Source organism: Alligator sinensis, unplaced genomic scaffold (genome assembly GCF_000455745.1).
Source record: "Alligator sinensis unplaced genomic scaffold, ASM45574v1 scaffold73_1, whole genome shotgun sequence".
In the NCBI taxonomy this organism is placed as follows: domain Eukaryota; kingdom Metazoa; phylum Chordata; order Crocodylia; family Alligatoridae; genus Alligator; species Alligator sinensis.
The window spans coordinates 1,388,831-1,410,828 of record NW_005841838.1 but is presented as its reverse complement, the minus strand read 5'-3'; the positions used below and the strand labels follow the sequence as shown (position 1 = coordinate 1,410,828).

At 43.7% G+C, this 21,998-nt stretch overlaps 1 protein-coding gene across 6 annotated transcripts in view; it reads right to left on the bottom strand.

Moving 5' to 3' along the window:
* LOC112550176 (transmembrane protein 104-like) overlaps window positions 1-21,998 on the bottom strand; it is a 92,043-nt gene that overhangs the window by 15,643 nt on the left and 54,402 nt on the right. The window contains exon 9 of one of the 6 annotated variants that reach the window (XM_025203213.1): window positions 21,609-21,783. The exons of the other annotated variants lie outside the window; for them this stretch is intronic. Within the exon in view, the coding sequence (XP_025058998.1) occupies window positions 21,609-21,783 (175 nt within the window). The remainder of the gene's footprint in view (window positions 1-21,608; window positions 21,784-21,998) is intronic. 6 annotated transcript variants of the gene reach the window in all.

Here is a 21,998-nt window from a genome sequence, read left to right as displayed (position 1 = left end):
CCTGCTGAAATCAGATGCTTAGCAATGTATGAGAACACATATCTGAGGCCAGAATCTGATCCATTATCTATGAATCAGCAAAGGAGAAATATTGCATTTGAAAGCAACTGATCTGGAAGAATTGAGAGAAAAACAATAGAGGGTGGGGTGATAAATAAATAAGCAAGCAAGACCTGAAACTATGTAACGTACCAGTCACTGGTTGCAGCAATACTGCAAGATCATATAAAAAGCATGCGGTTTAATTTCAGTAGAAATAATATAACTGTTTCTCCAAGGGCCTGATACAAAACTCACTGAAGTCAACAGAAAGACCTCCTACTAATTTCAATATACTATTGCTCAGTGTCATGTTGGAGTGGACAGATAAGGAAGTATGTGCATTTTAGAACATGAACCTCCTAAAATTAACTTTATCACAATAGCCACCATTCTGCTATAATTGACACTACAGGACCTAACTTCCTCTTAGTGCATTAGCGATTTACATGCTGAAATCTACATTACTGCTAATGAAAATGATGCATTTAAGTCAACCCCTACCTGCAGAAAATGAACCTCTGTTCTTTTGCCAACTGATTGTATCTTCCTTCTTTAAGAGAATTACTGTGCTACATGCTTGTATTAATACATCAATAGTATAACAAGACATGGGCAAATGGGACACTGAGCATCTACCTAGGGGAGCACAAAAATAGTAGCTTCTGCAAGCTGCCAGCTCAGTTGCTACAGACACTACATCAAGCCTGATCCTTGCTACCACCACCACTGCCCAGGATGCAGAACCCAGTTGTGATACTTCTGTGACACATACCCCAACCCCCTCAACTTCTAATTGAAACAAAATAAGCTCTTAATAACAGTCATAGATTCATAGATGTTAGGGCCGGAAGGGACCTCAATAGGTCATCGAGTCCGACCCCCTGCATAGGCAGGAAAGAGTGCTGAGTCTAGATGACCCCAGCTAGATGGTTATCTAACCTCCTCTTGAAGACCCCCAGGGTAAGGGAGAGCACCACCTCCCTTGGGAGCCCATTCCAGACCTTGGCCACTCGAACTGTGAAGAAGTTCTTCCTAATGTCCAATCTAAATCTGCTCTCTGCTAGCTTGTGGCCATTATTTCTTGTAACCCCCGGGGGCACCTTGGTGAATATATTCCCACCATTTGAACTGTCTTTTCCATACAGCAAATTTCTGTAAGAAAGTTAGCCAGCAGGTTGCTGTAATCAAGAGACAGTTTAATATATTGCAATTTCTATGCCAGAATCCTTGAAAGTTTTTATATCTGTACAATTCTCTCTAATTTCAGCTGCCTCTCCTTGTCTCGCTTTATTTGATACCCTCCCAGTCTGATAAAATCATCAGGTCTCTGGATATGGAGAAGCAATCTTTTCTAGTTTGATTAAGTGCATAACGTAATGCCATCAGCTGCACCAGGGTGAGGAATAAAAATGTAGGCTAACTGGAAGTCCAAGTCAGCTTGAGCCACATGGATCTCTAAAGCAGTACCATGAGGCTTGAATAAGTAATTACATATTAACAGTTTGCCTGCAATAACCTGCAAATTTCCTGTAGCTATCAAAGTAACAGTAGAATTAATGGTAGGGATAAAAGTCCCTGCAACATCACTTTTTTAATATTTGGAGTGCTTGGTTGGGGAGAGGGACGGGATTGGGCACAAGTGTTGGGAAGTCCAAATGAATCTGAGGCATTCCTTAATAAAATTAGGAAATTTTTAATAAAGAATGCCTCAGACTCATTTGGACTTCCCAACACTTGGGGGATAATTGAAAGCACTGAGAAGAATTCATGTTGGCTGTATCCAGCTTTGAAAAGGGAAAAAAAACCCTCTAACTACAGTGCTAACTACAGGTTATTTAAATACTGTAAGTGAACCGCTAAGCAAATATAAACTATGCCTCAGAGATGAATGAAGGAGTGCTTTAATCTTAGCCAAACAGTGTGCACCATCACCTACTGTATCAGGAAATCAGTTACAGCAACGAGAGCAAATTGATAGAGAGACTTCTGAATCTAATCTGAAATTAGATTCAGGCTTTAGATGGTGTTAGGGACATTATCTTTGATACATTCCAGTATCAAGTCCTCAGTTTGACATCTGCATTCAAATTGTGAACAAGGTGGTGTCAAATAGAAAAGGAGCTTGGTTTGCTAATCAGTGAAAAGATTCAATAAGGGTCACAGGAGAGCTAAGGCAAAACTAACTCTCAGAACTGCTACAGAAATAAGGTTTTAAAATAAAGGGGCCCAAGGAATCCAAGCAGCACTGAAAAATCCATGACTCCAGTAACATGGCACTAAAAAAAGTAACGTGTCATGCACTCGGCCCCCTGAAAGCACTCTACAGCTGTGCCATGACACACATGCACAGCTGCAGAGCACTTTAAAAGTGGTCGATCACATGATAAATTAACCCTCATCTAATGAGGGATCAGATGAAGGTGCTCCAAAGCAGAGCACCTTAGATAACTTCTGTCAATCCCATTGCACAATCAGGGCTATCTATAGGAAGGGAGGGATGAGAAGGAAGGGGGAGGGAGGTATGGGCTGGGGGTTTGCCCAGCCTGAGCTGGTGAGTGGATTGGAACCCCCCTGCCTCATGGCCCCCCTTCAGCCCCCTCCCCCTCCAGCTCAAGCTGGGCAAACTGCAGCCCATGGTTCCCTTTCCCCCTCCACCATCCCACCTCCCTTCCTGCAGACAGCACCAGAGCTGTGGGAGAGGGGCAGAGCTATGGCAGAGAAGCTATAGGCAAGCAGCTCCTCCACTGGTTTGGCTCCAAAGTGGAGCTTGATCCTACTGTTCCCCGCCCCCCCTCACCAACCCAACAGCAAGCATCTGTTGGGTTTGGGGAGGGGGGTCACTCTAACTCATGGCACTTTCTGTGAAGCACCATGAGTTAGAGTGAGAAACTGCAAGTCTCGCATCATCCTAGATGATACTCATGCTCATTACAAGTGATGACTTACAAAGCCCAGCAGGCACACGCAGTTTCATACAGGCATCTGCAGGTACCTCATCCATACAAAGGCTACGTACAAGTGCTTTCCTGGTGCCAGAGTGAGGCTTATTACCAAAATTATGCCCAGTTAAACTGTTTTCAGACCCAGTAAGAACCTACTTTTTGGAATAAATGCTCACAAGCTACAGATTTTAAATCATAGTTTCAGCTTTAGGCACTCGTGTAATAATACATGGGTCCTTTTAAGAGAGTGAAGCTGATTTTAAAAGTTCTGATGTGAACTTGGGGTCACAGAAGCTTGCACTCTATCTAGCTATCTGGAGAGAGCAGTCAGGGATCTTAAATATCTTATTTAGTTAGTCTGTTATGGTGACAAACTACCCTGCCTTTTAAAATTATGGCCAGGAGTGGGGACTGAATGCCTGAGGAGCTTGGCAGTGAGACATGAGGCCTTTTGCCATTCAATCAATTCATTCAACTTCATTTCCATTCAGCGACGTATGTCAGTCAGTCCAGTTCCTCCCTCTTCAACACAAGACTGAGGCACACTGGTGGGATGGAGTGGGCAGTCACTTACTGATACTGCCTCCACCACACATAGGAAATCAGAAATTAGTAGTGTATAAAGCCCAAAGGAACCATTTGATCTTCTATTCTTAACCCTACATAAGACAGACCATTGAATATCAGGCACTGAGCCCAATAACTTGTGCCTGACTAAAGTAGATCTTCCCAAAGGGGCCTGGGACAAAGCCACAATCTGCTCCCCACATATCCCTGTGACAGGCACTGGTTCCACAGGCAGGGATGTGCAGGAAGTGGATTGTGGCTCTGCTCTGGGCCCTGGCCCTACACTGTCACTGCCCTATGATCCAGATCCTGGCCCTGGCCTCAGCCTGCTGCTGCTTCCTGCCCACCTGCAGTCCTATCCATCTGCCCAAATGAGTACACCCTGCCCAGGGGAGTCCCAGGACAGTTTCCATGGAGACCATGCCTGCCTGCTCCATCTGGCACCTCTGGAAATGCGTGTGGAGTGGATGGGCTGGGGTGCCAAGGCAGCGGGGCTGGGTCCAGTGGTGGCAGAGACACTAGTGGGGGCAGCCGGAAAGAGCTGTTGTTATGGGGGCCACCAGGAAACAACAGCCAGCTGCTGCACTGTTCTTGCCCTGCCATACCCCTGAGGCTGATGGGACTAGCCATACATGCCACAACCCAGGCTTGCCCCCACACTGTGGGCTGGACAGAATCCATCCATGAGCCAGACAGAATACACCTTGGCAGTCCAAATCCAGCCTAAGGGACATATGTTGCTCACCCCTGCACTAGACCAGGATTACCTTCATACCGGATCTTAAGAGGATTTCAAGAATGCTGCAACAAGCATATGCCCACTAACCCCCCTATAGTAATTGCCAAACAAATGTTATTCTAATATTCCAAAATAACACCTACGTTTCTATCCTGAAACAAAGATGAAACGCATTCAATTTGGTATCATCAAAACTTTTTTTGAACTTCCTGGAATATTCTGAGCCATCTGTTCCCTCCAGCAAGTATACTGAAAACACAGCAACCTATTATAGAAACTCCCTTGAAAACTGGAGCACGAAGACAAAAGTCCTACTGTGTGGTGCTGTACGAAATTGCAAGACATGCAGCTTTTTATATGGGAGATCCTCAGAGCACAAGCAGGGTCAAGGCTTCTGGAATTATGGGAGGAACCAGGGTTCAGTTAAACCACCAGCAGATTGCCTCCCTGGGAAGCACAGATTTAAGACTGCCTCTCATCCACACCTCAGTTCTTCAGTGGATTTCTTAGCATACTGAACACCATATGTTTAGGAGTTTGGGAGTGGTTATCAAATCTGAAAGAGGCTTGACTAAGCTAATTATTACAGCCAACTTAACCCCCTACTGCTGCCATATAAGCAGAAGTGCTGTTCCTAGAATCTTCCCACACAAGCTCTCCAATAGTCTTGGGCACTTTCAGTCATCCCTAATGCCAATTACTGTAAACATTTAATTGTCTGAATCAGTGGTGTGATAACATATGCAGCTTATAGTTCTAACTCCCTTCTGGAAATGTGAGCTCTTTAGGCACAGTTTTTTACTACAACAGGGAAGTTATTGCTGTGTAGGTGATTCCTGGCCCTGCTGAAATTCATCCATTTGACAGCAGCTGACTAGACCAGGCCTAATGTTTTAGAAATAAGAAAATATATTTATCTTCAGCCTTTTAGAATTCTAACTGCCACCCTTTTTTGAAGACTTAGTTCTCATATGTCTTGCATTCTGCAAAAGGGAGCAATAGGTCTCCCTGACATATGTAGTTTAACTCCCCTGAGCTTTTCTTATCAGAGATACAAGATCTACACCAAGAAAATGCATGCTTCCCAGCTTCTTTTAGCATTGCATTTCTGACACGCTAGTCTGTTTCCTTTCATTGGTCTTGTATAATTTGAAGACAAAGATTTTTCTGAATAATGAATGTTCAAAACTTTCACTCCGGCTGAAGTGAGATGAAAATTTCATTCTAAAAATAGATAAAGATCATAACCTCAGGAATAATAGAAAATTTTCCATGTAAATCCAAAGAGGAAGATTACACAGCTCTGAAAAGAGCAGTGGAAAGGAAGTGTGTATTAACAAACAATGGTTATCTGACCTCTGCATGCTCTAAATCTTTCTGCCTTACACTGCTGCATACTGCTCAAAACCCCTGTCCTTGTTACATGCCTATTATGAACATGAGTGGCTAGACCTGGAGTTGATTTGTACAGCATCTTGAAACCTAACAGGGAACTCGTTTGATGGATATTCTTTCAATGTTTTGCTACCCTAATGTCACATCCCACCTTTATGTAACATGTATTATTCAGTATTTCTGAGTTCCCATCAGAACATACAATTAAGAAAACAGTGAGTCCGGAAGGGAATTTGTAGCTGCAAAATGTCAACCTGACTCTCATTTCCTCAGAAATCCTAAAACTAAGGTCTATGGACCACATTTGGCCTGGAAAGCACCTGAAGGCTGTCCTCAAGGCATTGACTAGTTCCTAGGTTCCAGCTACTGAGACACACTGAAAGAATGTAAAAATGCATAAAACTTTTTCCAATATCATTTTTCCTTGTACGTTATTGCTCTGGTGGCCACAGGGGGGGTCATGTGACTAAGAACAGGTGGGAAGGGTGGACCATGCAAGAATCCCGAGATGAAGATCTTCAGACAAGGGAGAAAGCTGAAGAACCCCTACCTTAGAACAATATCACAGGTCACTCAGAGAAGAAGTATGTCTAGACCAAAATACCCTAAAACATGTTTCAAAACTGAGAAATACTGTGTCTGCGAAATACAGTGGTAGATCTAGTGCTTCAAGCTAGCTCCTTTCTTATTCTGAGCATCTAGCTCTCTCAGTGGTTAAGTCTAAGAGTCTTGTGCTACTAAGCCCAGAGCCTTGTGAGGGTAGGAAGTGTTTTCCTATCTTGTATCAATAGCCTTCTGAACAGTAAGCGTCAGTCCCATTTTCTTATACACCTTAATGAAGACGTTGACAATTGCTGGAAGGTCTACGTCCAAGTGAGCACGCACTACAGCAACATCAGTGTACTGGAGCTTGATGATTTGGGGTGGTCTTGGTTTTGGCTCAGAATTGACTGAGATTAAACAGTTTACCATCTATTTGGTAGTTTAGCTCCACACTCCAACTGGAAGCTTTTTGGTAGTCAGATGCAGCATCACAGCCAGAAATATTAAGACTATCAAGTGTTGGAGCGATGATGCAGCCTTGGTTAACTCCTGTCCTAACTTCAAAGAGATCTGCAGTAAATCCATTACTGAAAAAGTTTTCCATCAACAAGCTCTTAATAAGCAGCCCCTAGCTCTGGTAATTCAGAGTTACAGTGAGACCCTGGAGAACGCCGAGTATTTCCCATCCCTCAGAAGCCCTCTCTCGCAGAAGGCTGACATCGACAAAGAAATTCAACATTGCCTTAAAAGTGCAAGTGCAGCCTTCAGATGCCTAAGGAAATGAGTGTTCAAAGATCGCAACATCAGAGCTGAAACCAAGCTCATGATTTATCAAGCAGTCATAATCTCCACCATAATCTCCATCTACAGAGCTGAGACATGAAGAACACACAGGAGACGCCTCAGGTCATTGGAAAAAAGAGCCATCAATGCTGCCTGTGGAAGATCAGCATCCTCTCACAGGCAAACACCACAAGCATGGAGGCAATGATCATCTAACATTAATTTCACTAGGCCAGCCACATCATCCAGATGTCCGACTCTAGATTCCAAAAGCAAGTCTTATTCTCCCAGATCAGTGAAGGCATATGCTCAAGAAGAGGGCAGAGAAAGTGCTTCAAAGACATCCTCAAGGCCAACTTGAAAAAAAATGTAACATCAACATCAACTCATGGGAAACTATGACCCAGGACTGCCCCAAATGAAGGACAAGTCTGCTGCAAGGATCTCAATACTTTGAACCCTTACGATGACAGCAAGAGATGGAACAGCGGGAATGGCAGAAACAGCATGTCACAGACCAGATCAAGGTTCCAGAGTCACCCACCCTACACAGAAACACATGCCTGCATTGCAACAAAGGCTGTTGATCCTGAATCGACCTTGTCAGCCATCTTTGGACCCGCAAAAGCAGGTAATGCAATCATGGAAGACAATCATCCTCAACTGTAAAGGACTGCAGATGATTCCTTGGGATTGGGATAGTCTTTTCCTGTGCCTGGTAATAATCCTGCCAGTCCTTAATTTGGATTTTAAAACCTTTTTTTCTTTTTCTTTTTTTTCTTGTATATCCATCCATCCATCAGGTAGTCTTTGGCAGGTTCTACAACTCATTTATGGTTTGAATCATTGTTTTAACTGTGTAGATTTAAGCCCCTGCCTTATTGTGAAGTTCTTAAACTGCTTTTGGTATACACCATATAAATGTTTCACCAGTTTTCATTAGGACTTCTTCTGCCACAAAGCACAGGAATTTGGAGGACTCAACCAATTTAGGACCCCAGGAGCAAAGAACTATAACAAAGCTGTATCTTGGTCCAAAACAGGAAAGATGTTCTCAGTTTGGTATTTTTAAATGGGCTCTCTGACCCCCAGCCCCCATCTTTTCTGAGCCGGTAAATCAATGGCAGGCATTTTAATAGTAAAAGCTACCATTTCTCTTAGGAGATAGGTGTGGGGACTGTTATTCTCAATATGCAAACAGCAAAACTTTTGCTGTCTTGAACACTTCTAAATTTTGCTAATTTAAAAAAAAAAAAAAAACACCTTTATTGATAAAAATTCCACCCAGTGAACTCAGCTGCAAGAGACTGTTTCTGGAAATTTATAAGGATATTAGTTTTCACACGCAAACAGTTACAAAGCAAAAGCTTGATTTCCAGTAAGTCTACAAATGAACCTGCATATTTTTGCTAGTTAGAAAATGGAGCAAATACCTTTGACCCACTCTCTTACTGCCAATGGGCTATAAAAAATTCCAAATATCTATAGTTCTGATCACACCTGATGAAGAACATCTTGCATTCAAAAGCTTGTTTAACTCTATCTCAACTATAGAGTTGGTCCAGTAAGATATCACCCTAAGAAATCCTTCTCTTGCATAATTTCTGGACCATCATGACTACAGCATCTCTCCTACATTACCATATATATTTACATACCTTCAAACATATGTCCAGTCTTTAATGGACTGGGTGTACACTAACTAATGCTAACTTGAAGGATTGGTACTCTAAATGCCATGAATAATTCAGTAGAGTAGTTCATATCTCCAGTTTACAGTAATTTCAGATAGCAAGTATAATGTAGGGTAAAAACAAACCAAAATCAAACTGTCAGTCTTGATTTTCTTTTAGAAGAGAGATGGTTCACCATTTATAAAGCACCATTTACAGTTTGGAGAAGTTTTCTCCCCCAAGCAAGGGGCGTGCTTGTGAGGGCTAACTGACTGTCACTGGTCCAGGAGAAAGAAACAATGTATCTTCTAACTAAAAGCAAGACATTCTCATTATTAATCAGTATCAATTAAGTCTTTCTTTCCAAACAATATTTTGACCAGTAAGCATTCTCTCAGTCACATAATTTACACAATCTAACTAGCACTTTTAGGACCTGACATCCTTTCTACTTTTATCTGTTTTCCTTTTCTGCTATTTCTGGTATTCCTAATGTACTGTATTAGATAGCAGTTTCAATCCAATGATATCAATGACTCTCTTACTCTACCCAAGCATAGTTTGTCTGTGATCATAACGAATGAAAGAAAAATACTAATGCAGTAATTTAGGAGAGATTTGAAAAAAGAAAAGCCAGGAAACAGTTGTTATTAAATTGCACCCGAGCATTGTGCAGACACACAAAGCTAATTTATAGACCCCATTGCACTAGGTGTTGTATAAATACAAAACAACAGTCACTCTCTGACCCCAAAGGCTTGCAATCTAAAGAGATATGACAAACCTAGGTAGTAGGGAATATATTCTTATTATTTCTACTTTACCACCAAGGTACTAAGACAGAGAGAAAGAGAGAGAGAGGTAAGAACCAGGATTCAGCAAAGTACTTCAGTCCCATACTTCGTACTACAAAAAGTCTTAAGAACAAGCTTAACATTAAGGGTGCCCTTAAGGTCAGTTAAGAAATCTATGGCAGATCCAGAAATTGGACAAATATTTACTAATTATTAATCCAATGCCTTAACCACAAGTTCTCCTTCTCTAGTTCCTGTTACCAGGTTTATCTATCCGAGTTGTTGCATCCCTATTGTAAACTTCCCTCTAGACAGTAACGCTTTTAGCTTATGCCCAATATACCCCTGGGTAAAGCAAAACAGATTTAGCATCAGTTTCTCCTTCTAAGCAAGAAATATATTCAATCATATTTCCTGTATGATTTTGAAAAAAGTCATATTTTTATTAGACTGCACTTGAAATATCAATGAGGTATGCGCACTATGTAAAGCAGTCCCTTTCTAAACTTTCAGTGTTATATAGATTTGTACTTGTGTGTGAATGAGGAGGAAAGCAAGCTCAAGTTTTCAACATAATGATAAAGACAGCTGACACTGTGAATCAAATGTCTTTGTTACTTGGAATAGTTGCTCCTCGGGCAGTCAGTTAGCTGAAAACACCATATCCAAGCCTCAATAACGCTGCTGGAGATCAGTGTAATTATAATGGGGAGAACAACTGGCCAAGGGAGATAATGTTTTCCTAACTTTTTGTGGGCAAATCAAATAAGGTTCTCAGATCAGTCAGAGGTTGGCATCAGCACAGGTTTATAACTCCTTCCGTGTGCCCTAGGACACAAAATGCCAAATGCCCCCAAACTCTTAAATTGCTGCATTTTACTTTTAAAGGGGTGAGCTTGTCATGTTCTCTCCCATATCCTTCAACATTCACATTTCTAAATGGCAGAAGTCAAGAGGATTTGTGGATTAACACCTGAAAAGGATGAAGCATATGATAAGGGATTACTAAGCATTTTCCCTGCTCTAGTTCACAGGTAGATTCGAGAGCAGTTGTTTTCACAGTTAATTGTGAAATACAAAATATTTCATACAGCACTAAAGATTCAAACCAAGATGATCCCAAACCATACATCTCAGAGCAAATTGCTTCCGTTTTTTGGAGGGGATCTTGGATTTGAAGCCAAATCCACTTTGAAAGGCCCAGATCAGAACCAAACCCAGAAGAGGAGTATTTTCCTCTTTGGAAACATCTAAAACCTAGTGAGAAAAGAAAGAGGCAGCATTCCTAATTAAAAAAAGCTGAACTTCTTCCCTTCTCTGGGCTCGGTGACAAACAGTGTGATCACTGCAGACCATCTAATGGACACGATAACACTAGCTCTCTCTGAGACAACAGGCTAGTCCTAATTGGCAAACCTTCAAATTTTGATAAAATAGAACACAGTTAAGTTATAAGTAGGAATCATGACTAGCGAAAGGCTGTGTGCTTATGTGCGGTAGGGGGAAATGATTTGTTGGTCTTGATCCAGTTCCCCCTGTTGTCCTCATTCCCACCGTGGGGACAGTAAAGGAAGGGCAAGGAGTGTTGGGGAAAGCACAGAAAAGTGTCACTTCCAGCCTGCTGCCAGTTTCAAGCCATCTTCTGTTACATATCCTGTGGTGTCTACTGCTCAGTTTTCAGAGAGTAAACTATTGTTTAGACAAACAGCATCTTACAGTAAAAGCTACAGGGGCCAGGAGATCACACTTAAGGATGGACTGATTGACATGAACATGCAAACTGACAAAAAAATAAAGCCTGCATTTCGCTTTGGCAGAGAAGCCCTAGATAAATACACAGCATTTCCATTTCTACTTGCCAGGTTCATTCTACACATCATGTCTCTGGAGCTTAAATATCCAAACTGAAATCAGTATCTGAGACCGACACTACCCACGTCTGACAGAGCATAATGCACAAAACATACTGGTGGAAGGAAGCAGAGGATTTTGTGTTCAATTTCTCCTGTACCATACAGATGGTTTAAGCCCTGCTAGCAAATATACCTGCACTGTTTTTGGTGGGTACTACAGTACAGAAAATGCTGCAGCAATATTTACCTACACCCTTCTATCTCTATCCATGGGACAGGAGTCATCTTGAGAGACCAAAAGCTCATAAATGCTTATGTTCTAGCATTTTCCAGCCAGAATAACAGCCCATGGGCACATCCAGATAAGTGTGGACATTTGGTTCCCAAGGGACAAGTAGCAGTGGTGCATCCTGTCGGGCAGAGCCTGGCTGGCAGTCACAGCACATCTCCAGGCAGCCCGGCTCCCCTTTTCAGCATTGCGTGCTGCCTGAGTGTGTGCTGCCGAGTTTTGTTTTGTTTTTCATGTGGGGTTTTTTCCAGGGACCATGCTCATATCTGGATGCACCCCATGAGAGCTACTGAAAACCATGAAATAAGTGCAGCTTTCAAGCTGCTCTGAATCTGCATAAAGGCTATACTAATCCCTGGTAACCACATGGAGAGCAAAGATGGCATATCACCAGTTGTACAGACCTAGTTAAAGACAACTTTAAAATAGCTTCCAGCTGAGTCCAGGACTATAGACTACACTGTTTACCCAAACAGCAGCAAAGTTCCATTAGACATTCTCCAAAGTGGTGCATTTGCAGTGATGAATAGAGTAGACTTTCAGTCTGTACTAAAGATTTAACATTCAGACATCAGCATGAAAGTTTAGGAACTTTAGATTAGTGCACTGTAGTGCATCTGTCATCCAAAAGACAGTCAGAGAAGTAGGAAAGAAAAGTGGTTTAACTACAAACAAGAAAAAGGAATCTAATTCTGGATGGCTAGATGGGAACAATTGCTGAACTGTAAACATTACAGGGATGATTCTCCTCACATTTAAACTGATGTGAACTGGGCATAAAGCCACTAAAGTCAACAGTGTTATACTAGTATAAAACTGAGGCAGTAAATGAGAGAAGCAGGCCCTAGCCATTTCATATTGCTCTTTTCATATACATATATAGCAAGAGCAGGCAAAATACGGCCCATGGGCCACATGTGGCCCACCAAGCCATTCTATCCAGCCTGCGGAGCCCCTAAAAAATTGAGTAAATTAATATTTATTTGCCACAGCTCCCTGTGAATGCTGACTGGAGCCAGGGGCAGTAGGAACCAGAGGGAGCCTTCAGCAGGCTTGCAGGCTTGACAAGCCCAGCCCTGCCCACTCCCAGCCAGTTCCCTGCTCCCACCCTGCTCCAACACCGTATGGCTGTGGCTCCTGGCTGCATCCCTGGACCACAGAGCATGGGACTGCACTGGTAGGGGTGTGTATGTGTGTGCACACATGTGGGCAGGCACAGGGGCAGAGTGCGAGTGCAAGTGTGTTCCACACACACACCCCTCCAAACACATGCACCTACGCCTCCCCTTGCAATGCCATACACAAACCCCAGCCACCCTCCCCCCATACCCACAGCACCCACAAACCTATACCCACCTCCTCACGATATACAAGAATAAGACTTCATTTTAAGCTATTGTGCAGTCACCTCTGCATACACTACACAAACGCATGTAAATCAGGACAAAAATATTTTTTTGAAATCAAATTAATGAATGTTGTAGATGATTACTTTTTAGAATATAACTTGGTATTTTTCTGGTTCTGAGATGGCAAAACCCCTTGCTGAAAGGAGTACTTCCGGTGGTCAAGGGGAGGGACTTCTGGTGGCAAAGGTCAGGGGTTAGGGGGTGGGACTTCTGGTCATAAGATGGTGACCAAGGGGCAGGGCACTTGTCAGGGAGCAGGGCTACCCATGCAGCCCTTGACAGCTTGCCAAAACTCAATAAGCAGCCCTCCACCTGAAATAAATTGCCCGCCCCTGATATATAGGCTGGATCTTTTTCACACTGGTCCATAAGCCTGGAGAGGCTGTTTTCTTGGGGACAGAGCCAGGGATTCCTGGGTCCAGTTCTTTGCTCTACCATGCACTCACTGTAGAGTCTTGGGCAAATCGCTTCAGATTCTCAGTGCCTTGCACACCCCATCTAACCTAAACCCTGAAAGGAATGTAATCAGTCAGGGCTAATACTAAGAGCTTTGTTAGGCCAGAGGCAGGCAATTATTTCAGGTGGAGGGCCGCTTACTGAGTTTTGGCAAGCCATCGAGGGCTACATGACAGGCAGCCAGGGGCAGATTAATATTAATTTTCTAAATTTTTAGGGGCTCTGCAGGCCAGATAGAATGGCCTGGTGGGCAGCATCTGGCCCACAGGCTGCATTTTGCCCACCCCTGCCTTAGGCTGTGAGCCACACACATTTTGATGAGCACTAGTGCTAACATGGAGTTTGGAGCAGTCATGCTTAGTCTAGAAACCTTATCTGGTTATCCCTCACTAGCACAGCTGTGACTTGCCACTAGAGGCCTGGTGATCAAGGGCAAGACCAAGAACTGTAGCTGTGACTAGCCACTACAGGGCTGGTGAGCCAGGACAAGGGTGTGAGTGATCCTGGGATACTGCAGGACTGGAAGCCACACCGTAATGGAACAGGAGCTGAGTAATGCAGATCAGAGATGATTCTGCCCTGGAGTGGCATAACTTTGAGCTGCATAACAAGTGTTTAAAACCACATTAAAAAGTGTTAATGTGTGGACAATCCATGGGTTAAGAGTTCTAGGAGCCACCCAAATTACTGTGTAACAAGGCCCCAAAGCAGGGGCAGGCAAAATATGGTCTATGGGCCAAATCCACAGGCACCCACCAATTAATTATACTCTGCCCAGCCAGTGTGCCTCAATCCCACTTTCATGGTTGGAAAGGCCTAGCCCAGCCGGCACGCAGCTTCCAAGTGGGGCTGCTGCAGCCACCAGAGGACCTGCTCAGCTTCCCCAGTGTCCAGCAGTTCCTCCTTATCTCTCTGCTGCAGCACTTGCTCTGGGCAGCTGGTAGGAAAGTGGTGGGAGTGGAGGAGAGGAACTGCAGCTGGGTGGGGGCACAGACCACAGGACTGGCTATGCAAGCACTTGAGTATAAAACAAAAGCTCTGTGACAAGAAGACAATGCCCATGGTAAGCATGCTGAAGCTGCAGTTTTGCATTCTGACCCTCTGGCTTCAGCAAGATGCAAAGCAAAACCCCACTGATGTAATTTGGGATCTGCATAATTATAAGGGTCCAGCTGAGCAGCTCAGGTCAACCAGATCAGGTCTCATTCGTGTTCTTTCACGTTCTCAATCATCTCATCAAATTCTATGGGACTGGATGTAGAACAGTGACTGGGCAACATCCACAGCTCACATTTTGCTAAATTCAGACTAAATTAATATAAGAGTCTGTTTTTGCCTCAAAATCTATAAATCTCAGCCAGTAAATTACTGTATGAGTCTTATAAGGAACTGGCTCTTTTTAATAATAGAGACAATCTCAAGTAAGAAAAATATGTGATAAGAAGAAGAGATTTTTCTTTATTTCAGCTGATTTTTTTAATCAACCTAACTGAATCAGAAAAACCTTCTTCCATCCCTCAAGCTTCCTCTTTTAAATGAAAAACAGGGGCCTATTCAATGATCCAGTACTGATATCAAAAGCATTCACTGAAAGTTAATAATTGTGCCCCTCAGTCATTTTTCCTACATTTTTTCTACTAGTTCAGCTGTTGGTTCTTGCAGTCTGACAAACTGCAGTGTATCACTTTGACCAAAATATCTCATTAAAAAAAAAAAAAAAAGGAAGAAAGAAATTTTCTTTTCCCTCTATTTGAAATTTAATTCCACAAAAAAAATTCTTCTTTCCCCTCTAATACTTGTGTTGCTATCTGTTTAACCCACAGACCAAGGCACAGAATCTTCACATAGCTTCCTGAAGCAGAAACACACAGCCAATACCTAAGTGCAGAAGGTTAGTAACTCAGTATCAAGTAATACAATGTTGTAAATCAGTCAATAGGGCAAAGGACTCCACTGCTCACTGGTCTTGTGGAATTGATTATCTGAACAGTAAAGAAGATTAATTTATTTAAGAACCAGACTGAGCAGTTATTGTTTGGGAGCAGGAGTGGAGTTTTCTTGTCATGTTTAGCAGAGGAATCATCATCCATAGTCAAATATAAAACAGAGTGTAGAACTAGGTGGACTAATTCCAAACAGCTACATCATAGGGCATGTGGGGCTACTCTACATTGGATACATGACGTAATGTAATCTGTGGCTCAGAGGAAATGATTATTGCAATAAGGACTCTTAAATTCTGCTGTAGGATGGTAGCAAATTCTGCAGCAAAAAAAAAAGCCCTATGGCAGCATGAAATCCTGAGAGACTTCCACAAACTACAATTGGTACTGAGAAATATGCATCATTGGGAGTGCTTTTATGTCAACTGTTAATTTTTAGAACTTCTCCTTGTGAATACTGATGTCTGCCTACATTTCAAGCTCCTGGCCTACAAGTTGGAGTTGAAGTGGGTGGACAGGTGGGGTTGAGGTTGAAGGGTAGGTGGAGAGATAAGCACAGATCTGCCTACTCTGCTAAGAGCAGAGAGAGATTTACCTCCCCTGCTTCCTCCCCTCCTCCCCTTACTTGGTGGAGAGGGGCAGGGAGGGGGGTAGAAAGAAGAGTCGCACTTCATACAACTCCTTCTCTTGGCTTGATGTAGTGCCCATCCCCCACATTTCAACTGCTGAATTAAAGGTCTTGGCTGGCAAGTTTAGGGTCATTCTCCAAGCCTGTGAGAGCACTCTATCATTCCTTCCAAAGGCTGCTCTGGAGGTGGCAGCAACAAGTGTCAGTGAGAGGAGAAGGAAGAGGACACTAATGGAGTGTGCCACAGAGGAGTGGTAGTAGTAAAGAAAATGAAAAATTCAAGAGGATGGCATACAAAAGACTTTAGAGAACATCCTGGCCTCTCCTAGAAGGTTCCAACTCCGGGAGGATCAGTCCGTACCCAGAGGAAATGGATGCACCAAGTGCAGATTTCAGGGCAAAAGTCTGAACTTTTAAGAAGCACCTGGAAGTTTAGGCACCAAGCCTGAGATTCCATAGGCCTGGCCTTCGTAGAGATGCTGAGCATACACTGTTCTCATCAACTTCAAGCAGCATTAGGGATGCTCGCCCCTCTGAAAAATGTGTGGGCATCTTTAAAAAATCATGTCTTGCTACTTAGCCAGAAGAACAGGAGACCAGAAAGTCCCTTTTTGTGGCTTTGCTAGCAAGCTCTTCCACTTCGGGACATGCAGAGAAAGGTGCAAGTGGCAAACAACAAGGCAGGCAGGGAGTGCCTCTGAAGCAAAGGAAAGTCAGCAGAAATAATCACAGCTGGGGAAATGAGGCATGCAGATGTCAAACCCTCAACAATTAGAGAAAGTATCTATTGTCATTCTAATAATTGCCTTTCAAATCATTTAAAATCCAGTAAGCTTTTATTTTAGCCATAAACAAAGTGCATGAATTCTAAATACCCATGTTTTGCTGCCCCCCATAGGGGCCACAGCTCCCCCACAGGGGCCAAATGGCCCCTGCCAAGGTTACCACCCCCCCTCGCAGGGCCTACCTGGCCCACCCCCGCTTGCTCCCCCAATCCCCCGGATTGCTGCCCCACCTGGCCCCATCCCCTGCTTGCACCCCTACACCAGCCTCCAACACTTTAAAAACAAACAAAAAATTGAAAAGCCTGTACTCACCACAGTAGCAGGGGCTGTGGGGGCTCTGGGGCCTCCTGGCAGAGCCCAGCCCCCCATGCAGCATGGGGCAGCAGGGCCAGGGCTGGGGCTTCTGCAGCTGTCACCTGGCCTTGTGCTGTGTGGGGGGGCCTCAGTGACCCTGACAGCAGCTGCTCCTGCCAGTGAGTGCAGTGGGGGGCATGGTTTTTTTTTTTAATTGCCAGGATGCTGGGGCCCAGAGAGGCAGTGATCAAGAGGGGAGTATGGGGGATGGGGCGAATTGGGCCAGGCAGGGCAGGGATCAGGGGGCTCAGGGGCAGGTGATGGATGGAGCCGGGCAGGGAAGGGCTCGGGGGGCCAGTGGGGCCAGGCAGGGGATGAGGATGGCTGCTACCAAAGCATCCCTGTGGAGGACTCAGCCTCCAGTTGCTTCAGGGCATGGTCCAGGACCATACCCTGCCCTGCTTTTTTCCACTGTAGTTTTTTTTGACCCCTGGATATCCAGGGATCTAATTTTGCACCCACACTGCAAGTTTGCAGCATGGGGAACGTTTTCTCATTCCTGCACGTGCCTCTTGCACATGTGCGCTCATCTGGATGCACCCTAGGAGTCCAGCCTTATTGCTACTGTACTACAAAAAATGCAATAATGAATGAAAATAAGGAAACCTTGAGGTGGGCACAAATCTGGGGACATCCAAACACAGCTGCTCTTTCCCATCACAGCTTGCCACTACTAAGATGTCATGGTGGAAAACCATACAATAATTTGTTTTTATCATAACATCTCTGTAACCCACTGGGAACAAGAGATGCTTCTCTCTTAGAAGTCTTTAGAAAGAGAAATTATGAATGTTCATTATGGTTTTAGGCAATAACACAAGGATTGGCCTACAGAGGAAAAAAGCCTTTGAATTCTTCAAAGTGGAAACCTGTGCTAAAGTATATCGCACACAATTTTGTTTGGATTTGGTGCCTCAGAGATAACCTGACTCTCCTTTAAGAAGACACAACGGTGAATGCTTATGATAACAATTTGTCACAAGAGTAATAAACCAGAGTGTGTATTTAATAACTGTTCTCTGAATACAGGGACTTAGGAGCCTCTAGGCAACAGAATGATGTATTAGATGGATGGGAAGATGTAAATGCAACAGTAAAAAACCCAGAACAGTGTGTTTTAGAAGTCATAGAGCAGTCTGAGTTGATTATGTCAATATGACCTAGGCCAGGGGTAGGCAACATTTTTGGCCAGAGTGCCAAAAAACCCCACAATGTCTACCTTGTAAGGTGCCAGAATGCTGCCATGCCAGAAAAATAAAAACCAGGGGGGGGGGGATGTCCATGACAGGACATACTGCATATAGCTAATAATGATAAATGCCGCTTTTCTTTTCTTTTTCTTTTTTTTTTTATACAGTAAACACCAGGTTTTCTAAAAATTCTAAACCTGGTGACAATAAATAAAAAACTTCATATACTACCTTTGTTGTTGTGTATGCTTGTTTTGTTAAGCATGCTGTGATAAGAGAAAAAAAATGGAGAGAGAAAGAAAAAAAGGAGAGAAAAAAGATGAAAAGAAGAAAAGAAAAAAGAGAAAGATAGAAAAAGAGGAAAGAAAGAAAAGAGAGAAAAGAAGGAGAAACAGAAAGAAGGTATGCCCCTTGCCACCCATGTGTCTGACTGCTACTGGATGTGGCTCGGGCCTCCTGGTCCAGGGCAGTGTCCAGTGAAGGGAGGTAGCAGCACCTCAGCAGCAGCCGCCAGGGCTGGGATGCTCAGGCCTCCCCGACGGTCCCAGACCAGGGGGAGCCTGGGCCCAGGGCTGGGAGGGAGGGCCCAACTAGGGCTCAGGCAGACAGATGCCCTGTCCCACCGAGGCAGAGGCAGCACCAGGGTGCTGAGTGCTAGGGCTGGGGCCTCAGGGCAGGGTGTAGACAGGCCGAGGAGACGCAGGCACAGGAGGAGGCACCACGGGCAGGCTGGCCCAGCTGGGCCCTTGGGAAAGTGACACCCAGAGAAGAGCAGGGGCTGGGCAGGAAGTGGGGGGATGCCCTGGGGCCACCTGCCTGCAAACTAAGGCCATGGCAGGTGAGCAGGGGTGTCCAGCAGCATTTGAGGTGGGGCCCGCACAACTCTGCAGGGATGGGCTGCAGCTGCCCTGCCTACAAGGGGATGCCACCTGCCCAGGGCAGGACACTAGGCTCAGAGGGCTCCCAGCTCTGGGCTTGGCCTCCCTGCACACTGGGTACAGTGCAAGCAGGATGGAGCTGCCCCTGCTGCAAGGACCTGGCCAGGCTTAGGTTGATACAATACAAATCACTGAAACAATTAAAAAACACTTAATATGCACCATTCCAGAAAGTCCAGTAAGCCTTTGATAATCATTTTACTGTTCTTGCTATAGTGTTTTTACACAGCAGCTGGGTTTTATTTCCTACTCTGCTATGGACTCTTTGTGTGATCTTAGTAGATCACTGAACCCCTGCGCATCCATTTCCAATCTATGAAATGAGGATAATATTTCTGTTCTGCTACCCCTTCATCTGTTTTGTCTGTTTGGGTCAGAAACACTTTCAGCTGTGTTAACTCACAAGGTTATAGTAAGGATGTCTGTATTTGATACTTTGTTTGGTTTTTAAATCTCAGGGTCCTGAAATTGTGAGAATTTCTGCTTTCCTCAAAATAAATTTTAAAAGATTTAAGCAAACTTTCCAAGCTCAAAGAGGATAAAGAACCCCCCCCCTTTTTTTTTTTTAATAAAAATATATCACGTGATTTTAAGCCACTGTCATGACTGAGAGTCATGGACTATTATTTCTGAAAACTCAGGGTTTATAATTCTGAAGCGTTTTTGAACAACACATGCAGCATACAGGCGCTTTTCTCTCCACAGAGACTTGTAGGCATTACTGTATTACACATAAGAAAGGCCATTTGTAAACGGCTCGAGATTTTCAGAGGGAAAGCACTATAAGAATGCAAAGAATCATCCTTATTTATACATATCTTGTTATAAGAAAATAAAGCTCTACAACTTCCCTGTAATAAATTATTTCCCAGGAGAAAAAGAAGAACTGGAAAAAAATCTGTAACACAATGGTAGAATAGGAACACAAATAACACTGCCTTAAAAGCATTTTTTATATTTAAACTAGCACAATATATGATGTGGGATACAAAAACTTGGAGCGCAACCAAGAAATTTGTGAATGGCTTCAGAGCCCTTTAGAATCAGTAAATTTATACATTTTATTTGTTTATGTTTAACAGAGTGGGGCATTGGTTGGTTGGTTGGTTGTTTTGTTTTAATTCCTCCTGCTTTGTGTTTCCTTACTGTTTTGACATGGTTAAATTGAAAAGGAAGTGCTCCCTTCTACTGCAGGATCTAACTACATACTCCAAGTAAGGACCTGATTCAGCCTCAAGGTGCTGCGCTCCTTCTGAAAAGTGCCTAGCACCCTCTTAGATTGGAAGCAGTCAGACCTTTGCTGGACCAAGCCCTGAATGCTGTCTGACTGATTGTGCACAAGAAAAATAATACACGAACACCAGAGGGATGTGCTGGGATAGGGGAGGGTGTGCAGTCAGGCTGACCCAGCTTTCCACAAGCTGGGAAGCTGAAGCATGAAGAACAGGAAACACCAAGCCTCATTCCTTTGAACACGCTAGAACATGCAGCAGCAAACCTGCAGAAAAAGAAACTGTTCATTCTCTCTATTCAGACCACCCCTTAGGAAAGCTTTTCCAGATGACAGGTTTACAGCTGTTACAGCTCTGGGAACAGACCAAATGACTTTTATGTGCACAAGGTTCTTCTTTATGCTATGGCCTGGTTTACAAAGTTGGATAGATCTAAATAGGTGTGGGTCAGGCGTGGGTTTTGTTTTGGTTTTTACCTCCTTTAGTTTTTGTCCGAGTTGCCGGGTAAAATTAAAGCAGTACAACTTTCTAGTATACACAAGAAGAGAATGGAGAACAGAGCTTTGCCTTTGCTTTCACTGACTACACTGGGTATGTGCAAACACTAATAACAAGACACACTTCTGCAGATTCACTTTCGCTGTCCTGTTTCTCTTCTCAAATCATTTGCTTTACACCTAGCTAGAATCTCACCTCAGAACTGCCCTACTGGATCAGACCATCTGCCCATCTAGTCCAGCACTGTGTCTCTGACCAGGGTGAGCACCAGATACTTCACAGGAAGATACAAGAAAGCACTCAGCTGCAAGTTGAGAGAGTAACATATTCATAGGGACAATTTTCTTCTAACCCCCATTAGTAAGAGGTTGGCTTCTGCCCTGAAGCATAATAGTTTATAAAAGCATCTGGCAGGAACAATCACTCCTCTGGAATATTGGGGATGGTAAGGCCATTTAACAGAGCAGATATTACACTGCAATTCTGAATTACAGTACCAACTACTGAACAGTGCCTTCAAATGCCTCTCCTCACCCCAGGCACAGTTATACAAACTTGGATTCTGGGCAGAATTCAGCAGAGTCTGAGAGCAGCAGTTTGTCATCCACAGACAAGGTGGCTTTTATTTTTAGGCACAGGCTGCTTGAATCAATTTCCTCGGTAGTTGATAAACTGCTCCCATTCCTCCTACTCAGGTTAACTCCACCACTGCAACCAAGAAATGCATTCCCTAGAGAAGAATAAAAGCCAATATTATTTGTGCTATAGCTGAGGAAGCAGCAGAGAGAAGCTAGTTAGTATTGTAATACAAACTAAAAATCAGGCCACCTCTGTCTTTTCTATTTATGGAAGGTGGGAAGAAATCATTCCCTTTAGGTACCCAAATGAATACAAAATAGATCACTTGTGAAATCACTGCATTTCAGATTTGGATCTATTTCAGCA